Here is an 18,147-nt window from a genome sequence, read left to right as displayed (position 1 = left end):
AAGGATAACTAGCTGGCAGAACTTCAGAAGCTGCAAGTGATCAAGTCCACAGAGGTGCTTGGATACTCTCCTGTTCTGATGTGGCAGAGATCACATTTGCTTTCCTGTCTTCATCCTCCTTGGTTCAGTAATCTGTTTTTATCAGGTAGAGCCCAGGGACCAGCAAGGCCGCCATTGATTCTCGCCATTAAACAGATGTCTTGCCTGCAGCTTGGGATCCCCACATGGAAAGAACCTATATGTGGCATATATGCGCATATATGAAACCTATATGTAGTGTATATGCACATATATGCTGCATATATGCACATATATGATAATATATATGCTGCATATATGCGCATATATGCTGCATATATTCGTATATACACTGCATATATGCCATATATATACTGCATATATGCGTATATATGCCACATATAGGCAAAACTGAGGTGCATATAAGTGCCTATACAGGAAATATAGGTCTCCTGTATTGCTTCTTCATATCCACATATAAGCCCTATACATACAAGATATGTCTTCTATATAGCTAATGGCAGGATCTGGTCATTTTGTAGCTCATATCCCATTTTTGTCATACATGATGCCTAGCTCATATTTTCTATTATCAAGGCAAAAACTAAGAATTAACGAAAACAATTATGCAAGAACTTATGTATGTGTTAACACGTGAAATTGGTATCACATGTAATTGGCATGTTATGGAATTTAACTATGGCAATATATTAACATGATATACAGAGCCGGACAGTAGCGGAGAACATTTACTTGAGTACAGTACTTAAGTACAATTTTGAGGGATCAGTACTTTACTCGAGTATCATTTTTGGTGAGTACTCATGACTTTACTCAAGTATTTATGTTTATGTTGCCTAGCAGCTATGGATTTTAATTTTACTATTATAGGTGAACATGTAGGTGCATATATACGTGTATATATGTACCTATATAGGTATATGTATGCACATATATATGTGTACATATATGTGTAAATAGAAAGAAAGAAAGTGAAAGTGAAAGTAAATATATGTGTGCATATATGTACATATATGTGTAAATATGTGTGCATATATGTACATATATATGTTCATATATATGTGTGCATATATGTACATATAATATAGGAAAACGGCCAATTTTATATATGTCACATATATTAAAAACCTATATCAAAACCTATATTGAAGTCGTAGAGACTGACTAATGCAGGGGACACTCTGCGTGTCTGATTCACATCTCACTGACTCTCTTTTCTAATGCTGATTCCACACTTTACAAATGATACTTTTTGGTGCTTTCACCAATGCGACCGTATTGTGAGTACTAGCAGCAGCTGTGTCCCATTGCAACTAGGTAATGAGTCAGGACAAGAAGATGCCAGCTTTACTGTTTTATTCGTGTTTTTCTCACTTTGAATTTACAACTAAACCTTTGCGTGCACAGAACACAGGCGCTTGCATCCTGATGATAAATTGCAAAAGTAGCAGCTGTTGAGCAGAGATGGAATCTCAAAGCTTTAATTTGCAGAATCAACGTGGCTCGATTCTGACAAGTCCGTGGACTTTGGCTCCGAATTAGAATCTTAAAGTTTTCAAAGAGGAATATTTTCTGCAAATTTTATGATACAAATCTCTTTCACGCTTTTTATTTGGTTGGTTTGTTTACGCTGTCATTTGCTCCTACATTACTCAATCTTATTCTAGTAAATCAGGAATTGTTTACCTACCTTATTTTACCCAAAATAGTGCATATTAGTACCTTAAAGGTACGTATTAGTACCTTAATAGTACATATGTGAGCCTGGACCACAAAACCAGACATAGGTAGCAAGGGTATATTTGTAGCGATAGCCAGAAATACATTGTATGGGTCAAAATGATTGATTTTTCTTATAAGCCAAAAACTATATTACATAAAGATTATGTTCCATTAAGATATTTAGTAAATTTCCTACCGTAAATATATCAAAGTTTAATTTTTGATTAGTATTATATGCATTGCATTGCAATTTTTTTGGCACCCTCAGATTCCAGATTTTCAAATAGTTGTATCCTAGTAACAACATTTTTAATAATGTGATATATGAAATAGTCCTGAAACGGGCTTTTTATAACTAACCCAAAGCATATACATGTACCATACATGATTATGCTCACCAAGACTGCATTTATTTGATTTAAAATACAGTAAAAACAATAATATTGCAAAATATTATTACAATTTAACATAACTGTTGTCTGTTTTAAAATGTAATTTATTCTTTTATTTTAATCAGTAATTGTTCAGTCTTCAGTGAAACATGATTTGTCAGAAATCATGTGGATTTTCTGCTCATGAAACATTTCTTACTATTAGTTGTTTCATAATTTTTGCTATCTGTGATGCATGTTTTACAGGATTCTTTGTTTAATAGAAATTTGAAAAGAACAACATTTATTTAAAACCCCAAATTTTGGTAACATTATAATGCTGTTACTTTTGATCAGTTTATTGCATCTTTTATGGATAATAGCATTTATTTGACTTCAACTTTGATTTAGTGTCAGAAACATGTCAGGTTATTAGAAATGGTTCATACAATTACGTGTGACCATAAACATAAAAAAGATGATAAAGTAACATCATTAATAGTAGTTCACATCCACAAATTAGACAGATTACCTTTGCGAACTGAAATTTTTTTTAGTGCACTCACTTCAGAAAACCGCTTTCACACCAGCCAAACGATTCAAACTCTGACAACAAACAGACTCTGGTCCACACCAGAATCTCTAATGTGAAAGCACCCTCAAGTGTTCCTCTGCTCTTTGTCTTCCAGATGGACCCCGTCCAGAAAGCAGTAATCAACCACACATTTGGAGTCTCCATTCCTCCCAAGAAAAAGCAAGTTATTTCTTGCAACATCTGTCAGCTCCGCTTTAATTCAGATGTGAGTACAAAAAACTAACTTTTCTCTGGTTATTTGTGTGTGTTTATATGAGGACGTGTAAATGTTTGTCTTTGGTTTGTGCATGTACTGCATCTCCTTCCAGTATAGCCTTTTCTCTTCAATATGGAAAGAGAAATGTTCTTAGTCCTTTCTAGTTCTGTCTGTGTAAAAGTGGCTGTTATAGTGCTGTGTTTCGCTCTGCACGCTGATGGGTGATTAAAAGTAGCCCCAGTACAGCCGTTTAGGGTTCAAGTGGCAACGCTCTTCATTAATCATTCAAAACAAGGTAAGTGTGCTAATGTATGGTAATTTTAACAGACATGATGCTGCCAGTTCCTCCAGCCAGCTTTTAATGAACACTTCTCAGCCATTTTCGACAAGATGCATGTTGGATCATTTGAATGGTTTCATCAAATCGATTATGTTTGCTGTTTTTCAGTGCTCTCTCATTCTCTTTCTTTACCTGTGTTGATTGCTCTCCATAATACACACAGCAATTCAACACAGATATCACTGTACGCACGGGTGCCACGGCGGTAACTGTAATTCAGTCGCGTGTTAAAATCATTCGCGAAACTACCGCCAGGTGGCGCAAAGGGACGGATTGCGAAATGAATGTAATTGTAAAATGAGATAAAAAGAAGAAGTAAAACAACAATAACATTATGATATAACATTGTAACGTCTTTAAAAAATATTCAAACATTTACAGTGAGTTAATTTTAAAACGTAAGATAGTCTTAGGCTACAGTCTACTCATCAAAAATAAAAGAAGACCTTTACACAAAGGATCATATGCATGCTATTGTTATTAAGCAGTAAATAAATATAAGGCCCATGTATGTATGTATGTATGTATATGTGTGTATATATATATATATATATATATATATATATATATATATATATATATATATATATATATATATATATATATATATATATATATATATATATATATAAATATAAATATACAGTACAGACCAAAAGTTTGGAAACATTACTATTTTTAATGTTTTTGAAAGAAGTTTCTAATGCTCATCAAGCCTGCATTTATTTGATCAAAAATACAGAAAAAAATGTAATATTGTGATATATCATTACAATTTAATTGTTTCATTTGTATCATTTATTTCTGTGATGCAAAGCTGAATTTTTAGGATCATTATCACATAATCCTTTAGAAATCATTCTAATATGATTATTCATTATCAAAGTTGGAAACAGTTCTGCTGCTTAATATTTTTTCAGAACATGTGATACTTACATGTGACCAAAAATTGAGTATTTTCTGTTTCAGCTGTTTGATCGCGCTGGTGTCTCGTGCACATATTCACTGGAAACAGCAGTCATTCACCAGACATTCAGCGTTAGCAGCGGTCCACTTACTCCACATATTGTTAATTATGATTTTTTTCCATCGATACTGAAACATGCATGTACAACGAAGCCTATTTTACCTCACAAATAATACTTAAGCTTCAAATGGGCAACATCACGAATATGGAAACGGATTTCTCCCGAGTGAGAGAATGAGAAAGCCAAACCTTACCTTATGCTTAGCTTTAAATTATTATTATTTTTTTGTTTATAGCTAAGCCTATATTTTTATATACTGCAATTATATTTATCCATTAGAATTCTATATTTTTAATTCTTGTTTTGTTCTGATATATTTGTTAAATTTAAAGGATTTGTTGTAAAGTGAAGGGAATTAAATATATCCTGTTTGTACATGATAACATTATTAGGCCAGCCGTTATTATTTCTAAATGTAATAAAATGCAATTTATACATGAAAAAAAATAAATAAACATGCAGCAAACGAAAATAGGTGATTAATACATTAAAATGAAACCTATAGGCCTACACGACTTTTTTTTTTTTTCTCTCACAAACGTAATTTATTTTTTATCGTGTTTAAAAATAAATAAATAAAGAAAACATGCAGCAAATGAAAAAAGGCGATTAATCTGTTAAAATTTGTTACTCTGGGTTAACAGTAATTATAAGTATTATATACTTGAGAGCAGAGCCTGCATGGGCCTAATTTAGGCTTTTTTTTTTTTTTTCATTGCATCTGAAAATGACCGTTCATCACATTCACTTTACGCGATCTGGCGCAGATCCCCCTCTCGTGTTGCTCAGTTGTGGATGATTTAAAAATGTTTGATATAAAGGTTGCGGTCCCATTTTATACAGGAGTTTTTCATGTAAAAAAATCGAATTATATTGTTAGTTCTAATTATACTATTAACACAAATTCATTTAGGCTATTTAACATGCACTGTGACATTTTATCCTTTTTAATTTATAAACTCCTTGATATTTTAAAGTTAGTTTAATAGTATTTAAATTCAAGTTTAAAAATAGGTTTTAACTGCTAAATACCAACAACCATACTGCATGTGAATAAATAAAATGCATACTTTTCATAACATTTCATTATTCATAAAATGCATAACGTTTCTGGTGTTTGGATTTGTACTTCAATATAATAAGCTCTAAGTTTAAGAATAGCCCTAGACTGGTTCTCTCCCTCTCTCTCTCTCACTCTCTCTCTATTTAACAGCATTAGATCAATGAAATACGTCTTCCTTCAGGTAGAATGAATGTTTTCCTGCTTGCTAAATGTTGGGCTCATGATCAATAAGTTGTATTTGCCTCAATCTGATTCAGTAAAGTCAAACCGCAGACAGTGAAGCTGCATCACTGAGCAGGAGTCCTGGCACTGTGAGGCGGGAACAGAGGATTCCGCTTGGTCTTAAAGCCTTCCGCAAACATCCACGATTACAAATAAAAATGATTTTCGTAAAATAATGATTAATTATTAATTGATTTGTTATTATAATTATGGTCTTGGGAAAATAATAATATGGGCTGCTAGAATATAATGAATACAAAGAGTAGTGCTGCTGAGTGCAGGCATGTTTCAGCCCAGTAACACACCGTTCCTCAGAGCCAAAACACAGACCGAATTCTGTTCAGCTGGAGGGGGTTGGGTTTTTGGGGTTAGTTATGTGTGGCTTGTGGGGGTCGAGATAAAGGTGTGAATTGCTCTTTCATATGGACAGTGTCTTATGAGGCTTTCAAAGTTGCTGAACCGGTTTATATAGGACTGTTGTTTTGGTTATAGACTAAAAAATGGTCTGTCCCCATGTAAGATTTTTCTAGTTCTAGTCGTTCATTTGTTATATTCAACTAATCAGAGGTTTATATAAAATTTACATAATCAAATCTTAATATATTCCGCGCTCAAGCACATGCATTAAGTTTGCCACAAAGCAAATGCAGAAGTAGCCTAATAATTGTGAAAAATTTGACATTTTAATTATTTATTAATAAACAAATGTTTTCTTGTCTGCTGCAAGATGAAATTCACAGTGCTGGCTCTCTCCGACAGAGAAATGCAACATTCACAGATTGTTGAATGTTGAATATTAATGCGCCCTGTCAGTAAAGCGAATTAATAATTTTGCACAAATACTTGCATATGAATATTAATTCACATTTTGCATTACAACGAAAATTATTTTTTACATGCAATTAACCAAAATAAAACCAAACAAGATTTGTAATGAAGATAAAATAAATAAGAATAAAAGCTGCACATCTATCACACGTGCTGTGCAAATCTTGCACATATTTTAAATACCTGCATTTAAATGCAGCTGCAATTTTTTTCATTAAATAATATGAAAGCAAGTAGGGCTGGGTGATAAATCGATTTTATCTATTAACTTGAAATTTTTTTTAACATCGGTTTGTTTCAAATTAGAGTTGTCACGGTACCAAAATTTCAGTATTCGGTACCGATACCAGTGAAAATCCACGGTTCTCGGTACCAATTTCGGTACCAAAGCAAAACACAAAAATATGCTAATTAAAAAAATGTTTAGAACTAAAAATAAAACCAATGCCATTCTTTATACTTATTTACAATTGTGTTTAAAGTTTTTCTACAGGTTATATAATTATGAAAAACAGTAAACAAGTTTCACCCAAATGTAATTTGTCTTTTCATTTATGAAATTTAAACATTTCATTTTTGGTAAATAAAGGGGATTTGCTATTAAAATTAAAACATGGAAGAAATATTGTGATTTATTTCTTTAAAAAATAAAGTTCTATAATTTTTTTCAACAGTAGTAGCAGTATCACATACATTTTACTAAATAATAGTAATATTTCTACCACAATGCCTTTATGTAAAAATGAACTTTTAGGCCTAATGAATGCATATTTGTCATTTTAACTGAACTTAAGACTGGTGGTGATGCTTAAGATATTTTTGGTCATTGAGGGTTTCTGTAAAAAAATAGTAATAGATCATATTAATTATTATTAAAAGATAATACTACTACTAATTCTACTATCATACTAATGTATATACAATGCACTATGAATTGATGAGCTGCTGGGTTCATGAATATTAATCACGTTGTCTGCGTTCGGTCAAACTGATTTGCTGAAATCAAAACAGGGACGGTAAGAGATCAGCGCCAGCAAATGAAATTGCCATTTGCGCATTAGCTCCGCCCGCTACCGGAGAAAATGGTATGTCTTCTGCTTGTTCGAAAATGAACACGGATTCATATTTCAAACAACTTTTGCGGCTTAACATTTACAGATACTGGTCCATATGGAGATTTGAATTTATGCTAACTTTGACAAATTCCATGACTGTCCATATTAAATTATTTTTTTAAATACTTTGTGTGTATTTTGTTGATTATAATAAGAGAACTTGAGTTTAATCGTGAGGATGGTTTATTAATCCGTCAAGATTTAGCTAAATCGTGCAGGTTTAATTTATTCGTTTCTTGTTTTAGGCTAATTAGGCATAATTAATGTGAATGAAATTATACATTGCTTCACGTTTAAACATGCAACAATTTCTTAATCAGTTTACAGACAAATGTTTTTTTCCCCAAGAAGTTATCTGTCAAAATAAAGGACAGGTAACGAATAGCAATGCATGATGTTTTATTAAAGGAATTTTAAAATATAAATTAAAATATAGGCATAATATATGAAAATATTGACATTGCATATTAATCCATGTAGCCTACCCCCTTAAAATAGGCTACGACTTTTAATGCTCCGATGCAAAGTAAACCACAATTTCTTTTGAATAATATAACACATAATTCATATAATATAAATAATACTGCACACCTTTTAAATGTATCAAATCTAAAATATGTCTAATATTTTAAAATATGTCTAATATCTAATATCAAAAATAAAATAATACCATGTAGCTTAGAGAAAATATAAGCACAGACTCAGGCACAGGCTTGACATATCTTGCTTGAATTTGTTCTAACAAATACACATAACTTCATAAGTACCAAACTTTCATCTGTGAATATTACATATTAAATATATTAAATATTTTAACTATAGTCTTTTTCTTTCATTTTCAGTGACTGAAGCCGTCAAATGTAACACATCAGCGAGGCAAAACTGACGTCTATTTGCGAAAATGTGCTGTGATGCGCTTGTTTGATAACTTGTGGTTAAAGCGCCACTCAGCGGTCAAAAGCTGCAAATGCACTTTACAGACACCGCGGCGGCGGTAAAAAGGGCCTTTAGGCTTTCTACATAGTGTATGTTTTTATATACAATTGGGAATCAAAGATCATTTCTTATTCAGAACCATTTAATTTTTAGTAAAGGAAAAAAATTGGAATGGTTCTAAATTATTTCTACAATGTTTGGTTGTATTAAATGTGCTTGACTGCTGGCTCATGAATCATGCCCAATAGAAAGAAAAAAAAGAGAAAAAAAAAACCTTGGCAAAATACAAAATAAATGGGCAATTCATTTGTGAACAGGATTGTGTACCATTTGGAATTGAATTGAGAGTGCCTTTTAAATTCTAAGTCAGTTCTGAAATAGAATCCAATTCAAATTTGAATTCAAGGAAATGAATTGATCAATTGAAATTCACAGCAATTCACTAAACTCGAATGATTGCTTAAAAAAGCCTTGTTTTAATGATTTGAAAACAATAGAGCCTTGAAGATTTGTTGAATGTTATTCCAGTTTCACTTCCTGTGGGTTGTGATATTTTCAGTTTAACTCATAAATTTAAAAAGCAAGTGAATTCTCTTCATTCTGAATTTTTCAAAACCCTGGTTGTGAGCTTGCAGTTTAAATTGAATATGAAGGTGAAAGACGACATCAAAAGATGGCAATACATCTTTAATCGTGTACATTGAAACATTGTTATCGGTTTCGTGAATAATTTTTTTCAATGAAGGACTCTTTTGAAGATATTATTTTGGATGTATCATCAAAATGACTCACAATTCACTCTTAAACCACTTTATTTATTTAAATTGGTTGAAAGAGAGAGTATTGTCAGTGTGTATTTGTATATGCGTGTGTGTGTCTGTGTGTGTGTGTGTGTGTATATATATATATATATGTGTGCATAGGTGGCCAAGTTTATTAGAAGTCTAGTATTTTGTCCAGCTAAAAAGATGGTTTCATGTGATTTTAAGTTATTTCTATCTTCTGCTTAAGTGTGCCTATGGGAAATATCAGTTTACATTTCCAAACATTCATTTTGCCAGTTAAAGGGTTAGTTCACCCAAAAATGAAAATTATGTCTTTAATGACTCACCCTCATGTCATTCCAAACCCGTAAGACCTCCGTTCATCTTCGGAACACAGTTCTCTTCCGGGTCTGTTGTAAGTGCGACTGCTGTGATAGTTGACATATGACGCTGCTAGCGTGTTTTCTGGTGCGCCCAATAACAAAGAAAACATGTCAGCAGCGTCATACATCAGCAGCGTCACCGCAGTGTTGTGAACAACAGACAGTGTTCCAGTCACAGCAGACCCTGAAGAGAAGATGATGCTGAATAAAGTCATAGTTTGTTATTTTTGGACCAAAATGTATTTCAGATTCTTCAACAAATTCTAACTGACCTTCTGATGTCACATGGACTACTTTGATGATGTTTTTCTTACCTTTCTGGACATGGACAGTATACCGTACATAGATTTTCAATGGAGGGACAGAAAGCTCTTGGACTAAATCTAAAATATCTTAAACTGCGTTCCGAAGATGAACGGAGGTCTCACAGGTTTGGAATGACATGAGGTTGAGTCATTAAAGACATCATTTTCATTTTTGGGTGAACTAACCTTTTAACTAATAAAGAAAATCTATTTATGACGTTCTTTTTAGCAGCATCTTCATTTTACAGCATTTTTACACAAGTGCCTAAAACTTTTAACAGAACTGTAGTTTTGCAGGTAGGATTCTTGAAGACGTTGCCACAGTTCTTCTGGATTGAGTCTGTCTCAGTTTGTTCTGTTTCTTCATGTTATTTCAGACAGACTGATGATGATGAAATCACATCTCTGTGTGGAGCACTTGCTGTTGTCAGACTCCTTTTATGCAAACAAAAATCTCAATATTACAATTAATGGCAAAATGAATGTTTGAGATTGTAAACTGATATTTCCTACAGACACACTAAAACAAAAATAGAAATACCTGACTTAATATAATTTTTTTTAGCTGGTGAAAATACTAGTGTTCTAATTATTTCAGCCACCACTGTATGTATGTATGTATGTATACATGTATGTATGTGTGTACTTATATACAGTATATAGTGCAACTAAAATTAGTTTATTGGTTTGTCACTCAGCTGCTGTTTATGATTTTCTTAACTTTTTGTAATCTATAATAGATTTTCATGCATAATGTCCCAAATAAAATGTGGCATTGTTTACTCACTGGTAGAGCAGTAAAATCCCAGCGGTTGCATTAAAGAGTACCGTTGTGTTTACGAGTGTGCATACAGTTGTGGGGTTCTGCACACAGTTCTCTTGTGTTGTGTTGTTCTTTATGGGAGAGGGGTAATTACTTACTGTACTGCCATGTTGTTCCACTCTGTCTTGGCATTGATTAAGCCATTTAATTTAAGATGAATGGCACAGGGTGGTAATAAGCCCTGGCTGACAGAGGGCTCCCACTGCGAACGGTAATTGAGAAAAGGTTTCTCTCCGAGTGGAAAACAGATGCAAGAGCACCATTGTGCATATGTTTTGTCTCCTCCAGGTCTTTTTCATCTTTATCATGACAAACAGGCAGGAATGCAGCACAGGAACCCAGGGAACCCCTTTGGACTTCTGAGCAAAGGCAGACGTGGTCCTGTTGTCTCAGTGGGGCGGCTGCTGGGTGTCCCAGCCGGCCTGTTGTTCCCTCCTGCGGTGCATAATTGTTTGATTGCTATCGAGTTTGAAACCGTTTTCCAACACAGCCAACGTGCTTCTGAATTGAAGTGACTGCTAGAGATTAACTAGAGATCTCAGCTTCCTGTTATCGTCTTCCCCCCTCTCTCTCTCCTGCTCTCTCTCACTCCAAACAAGCACAATAAAGCGGAAAGTGAAATGACTGCCTTTCTTGGGATAATTTAAAACAGTTTCCTCCTGCAATCTCCCATTTGAACAATGCTTTAAAGATTAAGTGGCGTATCTGAGCTAGCGTGGGGTGAACAGAAGTGTCAACGGATGTTCCCCAGACCGCCGAGCTCTTTGATGCTAATTCTGGGTGCATGTGTTGCCACGTCGTGATCTTCACCGATAGAGCTGTCTCTACTGCTCTCAGTGCTCCCTGGAGATGCTCATCTGCAGGCCCAGTCCAAAGCACATCTTGCTTAAGTGGAAGTGATGCTCTGGTTGGCGTGTCAGAATGAATCAGCCCACGTCCTGTGTTTACCTTCGTTCTCCGCAGGCCTGAAGATGCCGTGTTTGTCGAGAGCTGTGCCCTTACCATTTTATGTTCCAGGAGAAGAGAGATTCGCACACGTTATTCACAGGCAAAATGGCTCGTATTCGTCTCACAGGTTTCTCATGAAGATTAGCCATCGCCCTCGGCAGCTACAAACTTTATTCATGGTTTTATTAAAGCTCAAATGCATCTTCATTTTGCCACAATCCTGCGATGTAATTTAATCCCATATTTAGTGCACGCTTCAGACTCACTGTGTCATCCAATCCTGTTGCCAGAGGGGAAAAACATTGTGTAACCAAAGGTTGAGCACATCCTCGGCCAAGCTCTAATGAAGTTTTGAGGGAAGCGGTAGTTCCACTCAGTGCTTTTGTTTCCATAATGAGTCCAAGTGTGTCACTGTGAAGTGTCTAATGGGCATTTTCGGTGAAAATACACCATAAAAAGATCAAATAAACAGTGTTTGATATTTCTCCCTGTTTGTTATGTGAAATATTCCCATAGTGGTGTAAAATAACAATGATGTTCAGATTCGTTTGGACTTTAATAACATTGTCTGGTATGTGTTGTATATAAAACCTATTTATGTAGTACTTTACATCATTTATAGCATATTAGTATTTTGCTTTAGTGTTGCTATAGTATTATTTAAAAAAAAAATCTGCTATTTCTATTATTTCTGTTAATCACTTATGTAATATACTTATGTAATATAATTTGATTGCATGTAATCTATGTAATCAAATAACTTTTTTTATAAAATCTGCATAGTGCATGCTTGTGCAAATCAGTGTTCTAATCAGTGGCTAGAATGTTCTGTAGGTGGTTGCTGGATGTTTGGTGCAAATAATTAATTTTGAAATCAAATTTAAATGTAAAATCATTGCATCATATTTAGCTGCACATCTTTTTTCAATATTAATTATAATAAGAAAGGGTTTTCTGAAGGGTCATGTGACAATGAAGACTGGAGTAATGGATGCTGAAAATTCAGCTTTGCATCACAGGAATAAATGACATGTTAAAATATGTTAAAATAAAAAAACTGATATTTGAAATTGTAATAAAACTTCACAATTTAGCTGTTTATACTGTATCCTTGGTGAGCATGAGAGACTTATAAATGGTCATGTAGCTGCTGTCACAAAGTATTTTAACTCCTCGTCATCAGTCATCACGAATGTAACTTGCTGGTGAGCATCACCACTGCTGTTGGGCTAATGTGTATAAATGGACACACTCGCACACATTACATGTTTCCCAAGTCACTATAGATTAGCACTAATTAATGGCTCAGATCAATGTGTGTAAAAGCCAAACCTTAAATGCCATTTTTGTCCATTATGTTTTAAAACTTTGCCATGCGTATAATTACAGCCTTTAACTGTTCAAACCCACCACGCAATTTACTGACCCCGTGCGAGTTTATTGTTCAACTCCAGCCTCTGAAATGCCTCATATAAATGACCTTACCATTAATGTGTTCAGCATTTTATTTTATATGCTTTCCACAAACTAAACATGCTCCCATTATCTCTAGAATGCAACTTTTTGTAATGCCATAATTACACTTCAGGCAGGGCCTGCAGGCAGCTGACAGTTCTATAAATTGTTTTTGGTTTGATATGGTGTTTTTATTTAATATTTAACTCTGAAATCCTGGCCCTATATTTAGCTGTTAAAATAAATTCTTGCAGATGTGGCCTGAATAAACTGCTAATGTGGGAAAATTTATGCTGAATATTCAGCTTTTCACTCTTTTGCCTTTTACAAATTCACAGAAACTGTTTATACTGAAACCTTTTGTTTCCCCACAGCGTTGTCTATTTTTCAGTTACATTACATTGTGTGAGTTTTTTTTTCACCTTTGCAAGGTGTGTGTTTTGAAGGTTGTGTGTTCTTTTGAAGACTGCTTTATGCCTGGCGTATGCTCTTAGGTTTCCCTTATCTCCTGTAAATGAGCTGTTTTATCTCTATTTGTACTCAGCGAAACAGAGAAGCCCCGGCCATTTCATTTGAAGTTACCTGGTCTAAAGGTGTGTGTCCTGCTGTGATGTGACATTAGGTGAAGTGGTGGCTTCCCTCCAGACAGAGACCTTAAGCCCTTATGTGAGAACATGTCAATGTGGCAGATAACCAGCACATCTCATTAAAGCTTTATGGTCTCTTATACATGCTGAGTCATTGCAGACAACACACACTCGCAACACGTGTCTCTGTTAAACAGTTGTTTCGTTGCTTGACTAATGTTACCCAGCAGCATAAGGAGATCCTAGTGGAAGTGCTTAAATTTTTTCATGTTTACACCTGGTATTAAGATGGTGGACACTGCCAAATTGACTCTTTCTTTACACTGTAATCTGTATATTTATTTGTGTCCCATATTTGTACTATATAAATGATTTCTGAAGGATCATGTGACACTGAAGAAAAATGTAGCTTTGCCATCACAGAAACAAAAAACATTTTAAATTATTTTGTAATAATGTAATAATCTGCACAATATAGAATATAAACAACAACTTTTATTTTTGGATGTGATTAATCACGTCCAGCATTAGTTGTATTATGTTATGTCTAGGCCCTCAGAATGCCTGCCAGATTATAGGGTTTTTCCACCTTCAAACCTCAATTTAAAACCATTCTAACAGTTGTACACAGCGATATTCTTGGATGACTGCTCGTGATTGGATCACAGAGACGGCTCTCAATACCAGGTGTGTGCAGAGCTTACATGTGAGGAGATCCGAAAAAAGCTGGAAATAGAAATGTGTCACTGCATTGAGATCTGCAGAAATTCTTGTGAACTTTTTGTAAGATTGTTACAATAATACTGGTACTAGAATAAAATGCTTCAAATGTCTGGGTTTTCCTTTAGACATTTTCTATATAATTATATATATTTCTATATAATTTGCAAACATTATATGTAAATGTATTTGCGTTGCTTTGACAATTTTCTTCTGTGTTTTTAAAATGCCTAAAAGACTCAATAATGGAATCGTTAAGGAATTGAAATCAGAAATCATCATTCAAGTACTTGCAGTTCCCGTCTCTAGTTAGAAAACAAAGCTAATTCTTGTGTCTTTTTAAAAGTAGTTATTTGAAAGATGGATTAACAGTGGGGATTCAGATCAAGGCATGTTCTGCTAAAAGTCTTCTGATGTATTGTGCTGCAAGTTGTTGTTGTTTTTTTGTTTTTTTAATGAAAATTAATATTATAAGCTAGACAAAAGCACTTTTACACTATCTGCACTCTGAGATAAAGCACTGAAGAATGGAAATTGGCTAATAATCAGACTTTTGGCAAGTTTTTTTTTTTCATCAAATTAAGTTTGTTATTGTGCTTAAAATAATTTTGACGGCTGAAGTGAAGGGAAAGAGTATGTCATAATTACTGTATGACTTCATGCATTGAGGGATTTTGTGAGCAGAGGTTTTGTGGCAGGGACCTGTTGCCTCAGAAAAACAACAGCAGTTGGTACTAATAATGCTTGTATTGCATAATTGGCTGAATCATTTGAAATTGCCAGTGCCAGACCACATTTGTTGTATGCCCAACTACAAGCACATATATATTTAAAAGTTGACCAGTAGCAGCAGCAAGCCATTTCAGATATGACTGTTTCCAAACAGGTTTTCCGGACTATACACCCATCTGCAGTTGTTTGGAAAAACAGGTAGTCCTACTACAAATAAAGCTTCAGATTGCTTTCTTATAGGCTTTTCTACACACTAGTCTGTCCTGTATTTTAACATAGAGAAAAAGTATACGAGACAGTTTTATGTGACATATTGAAGTGGGATCAGAGCATAACACAAAAAAACCCTATGAGAAATAGAAAAAGCAAATACATTTCTGACAGTGATGCCCCATCTGAGGCCAGTCTGTTTATTGCATCAGCCAGCCTCTGAAAACCACAAAGACAAAGCATGTATGCATGAGAAAATAGGCTCTCTACAAGATACAAGATCAACTGTGTACTTTCATACAACAAGCTGTTACAATGTGTAGGTGTGTATGTCTTTGACAGGTTTCTTGTACAATACATGAGCGCTGAACGGGAGGATACACAGACAGCTGTAGGGTAATGCACTGATATTGCTGGCAGCTCCTATTTGCAAATATCAGCAGAAAGGCTTACTGATGCTTATTGCATATGCAAGCCTTTTTTGTTTGCTCGTTCGTGTCATGCTCTTGTTGCAAAGACATTTTGCGACATAGCTATTAATAAAGAGTGTATGTGGCTGACTATTCACTGAAGATTTCATATACTGTACGCTCAATGGGCCTTGTTCATTAAACACGAACAGAATGAATTTCGGTGTAAGAAGTTTGTTAAACTAAATTGCAGAATTGGTAGAGTTCATGCAAAACTAGAATTGTAAAATTGTCTGGCAAAACCTTCTTGAATACAATTTTGATTAATTGTGATCATCTCTGTACACTGCCATGCAAACGTTTGGGTTTAGTAAGATAAAAAAGATAAAGTGACTTTTAAATGATACTTTTTAAAAATAAATAATAATACCACTTATATTTGACAAAGATACATTAAATATATCAAAAGTGACCGTAAACACATTTATAATGTTACAAATCATTTATATTTGTATTTCTAAATATATTGTGGTTTCCACATAAATATTAAGCAGAACAACTAGATTCAACATTATAATAAGAAATGTATAATAAGAAATGATTCTTGAAAGCCAAAATCAGCCAAGCCATCACAGGAATAAATTACACTTTAATACATATAAACAGAAAAAATAAGAGACTAGGAGACTTCCTTCAAAAATGTAATTATTAAAAATAACAAACAAACCAACCCCAAACTTTTGAATGGAAAGTCTGTTTGAATTTTTATTTGTTTATTTGTTTATTTTTATTTTATATATATATATATATATATATATATATATATATATATATAGGTTATATTTTCTTTTTTCTTTTTTTTATCAACATTTTTTTAAATCAGTGGAGCTGATTTCCAAGTGTCAGTTCCAAACATTTAACAACTGGAATTTTACATTTATTTGTGACTTTTTAATCAGTGGAACACAAAAGAAAATATTTTGAAAAATGCCTGTGTTTTATTTCCAATGTTGTTTGGACCCCAAAATTCTTCAGAATATCATCTTTTGTGTTTTACAGAAGGATAGATGTTTGGAGCGACATGAGGGTGAGCAAATGATGACAGAATTTTTTTCTGGTGGAACTTTCCCTTTAATGTTCGCGAAACATAAACAGGTTTGAAAACAATTCATTCATCCATTCTTAGTTTAAAACAATTTACAGAGAAATTTGTGCTGCTCGTGTTCCATGAATGAGGCCCCATGATTGCTAGAACTACACTGGAAGACACTTCATGTTTTGAAGACTGAAATTACAGTCAGAGTGTGGGTGTTTTTGTAAATATTAAAATGGACGCATACACAGTTAGCTTGAGAGAAAGTCAATTTATAAATGTCAAGTGCATTTACGCCTGGTCACAGGAGATGCTTACATTTGCACAGTGCAGAGAAGACAAAACGCCCCGAGTCGTCAAATCATTCTCTCCTGTCACTGTCTGCAGCAGCGTCCCATGTGTCATTATGATTCCCATGTCTGTCACTTGAACAACCAATCTGTGCAGTTGGTTCGACAGACATTACGCACCTCATTTTCGCTTGGACTGTCTCTCTCTTTCTTCTATCTTATCATATTTAATGTTTTTCCAGCTCTGGCTCAGATGGTTCAACACACATTCACAAGATCACAAGTGAACTGAATAGAAAAGAACTTTGACCCCTCTTTAATCACAGCACTTTTGCAACATGCTGTTAGCCGCATGCTTTGTTATAGGTATACTTTTGTCTGTCTGTTTGTTTTGATCAAATGTATATATGTATTAACTAGTGAAGTTAATATCTTTCTTTCAATAGAGGCACATCCAATACTGTTCTGAAATCAATGAATTATTAAATCCATGTCCCCCAAAAACCGGTTCAGTAATGGTGTGTTCAGATTTACAGCGATTGAACTGACTGTGAGCACCAGTAAATAGATAAATACATTTCATTTGCTTATTTAAAAACCCTAGTTATGAAAATAGTATGTATTTCAGAATATTTTAATGTATATTTTATTGTTATATAGAAACATATTTACAATAAACATTTAATGTATTTATTTGAAACATTAACATACAGTATATATAATTAAATAATTATTTATAAATACAATTTCTTTATTTTATGTTTCACATTCATTGTTGTTCTGTTCCTAACAGTCTCTGTCAATGTGAACGGCTCTTACCGGAGAACTTTCTTCTGTGATTTATAATGAAAATCTTATTGCTTTAAATGTTTGTATCTCATTACTGAAGGACAGTAATTCATACAAAGCAGTGACGTTACTGTAATTGCTATTTAAACACCTGAAATACCCCAAACTTTGAATAATCTGCAG

General features: G+C 33.9%; 1 protein-coding gene across 8 annotated transcripts in view; it reads left to right on the top strand.

The window, feature by feature from the left end:
• LOC132095474 (zinc finger protein 385B) overlaps window positions 1-18,147 on the top strand; it is a 147,468-nt gene that overhangs the window by 121,225 nt on the left and 8,096 nt on the right. For 7 of the 8 annotated variants that reach the window (XM_059500516.1, XM_059500517.1, XM_059500522.1 and 4 more), the window contains 2 exons: window positions 2,822-2,932; window positions 16,852-16,947. In XM_059500516.1, coding sequence (XP_059356499.1) covers window positions 2,822-2,932; window positions 16,852-16,947 — 207 coding nt within the window. The remainder of the gene's footprint in view (window positions 1-2,821; window positions 2,933-16,851; window positions 16,948-18,147) is intronic. The other variant, XM_059500518.1, reaches the window with a different exon arrangement.

The sequence above is a fragment of the Carassius carassius genome, chromosome 19, assembly GCF_963082965.1.
Source record: "Carassius carassius chromosome 19, fCarCar2.1, whole genome shotgun sequence".
In the NCBI taxonomy this organism is placed as follows: Eukaryota; Metazoa; Chordata; class Actinopteri; order Cypriniformes; family Cyprinidae; genus Carassius; species Carassius carassius.
This window is presented reverse-complemented; position numbering and strand designations above follow the sequence as displayed.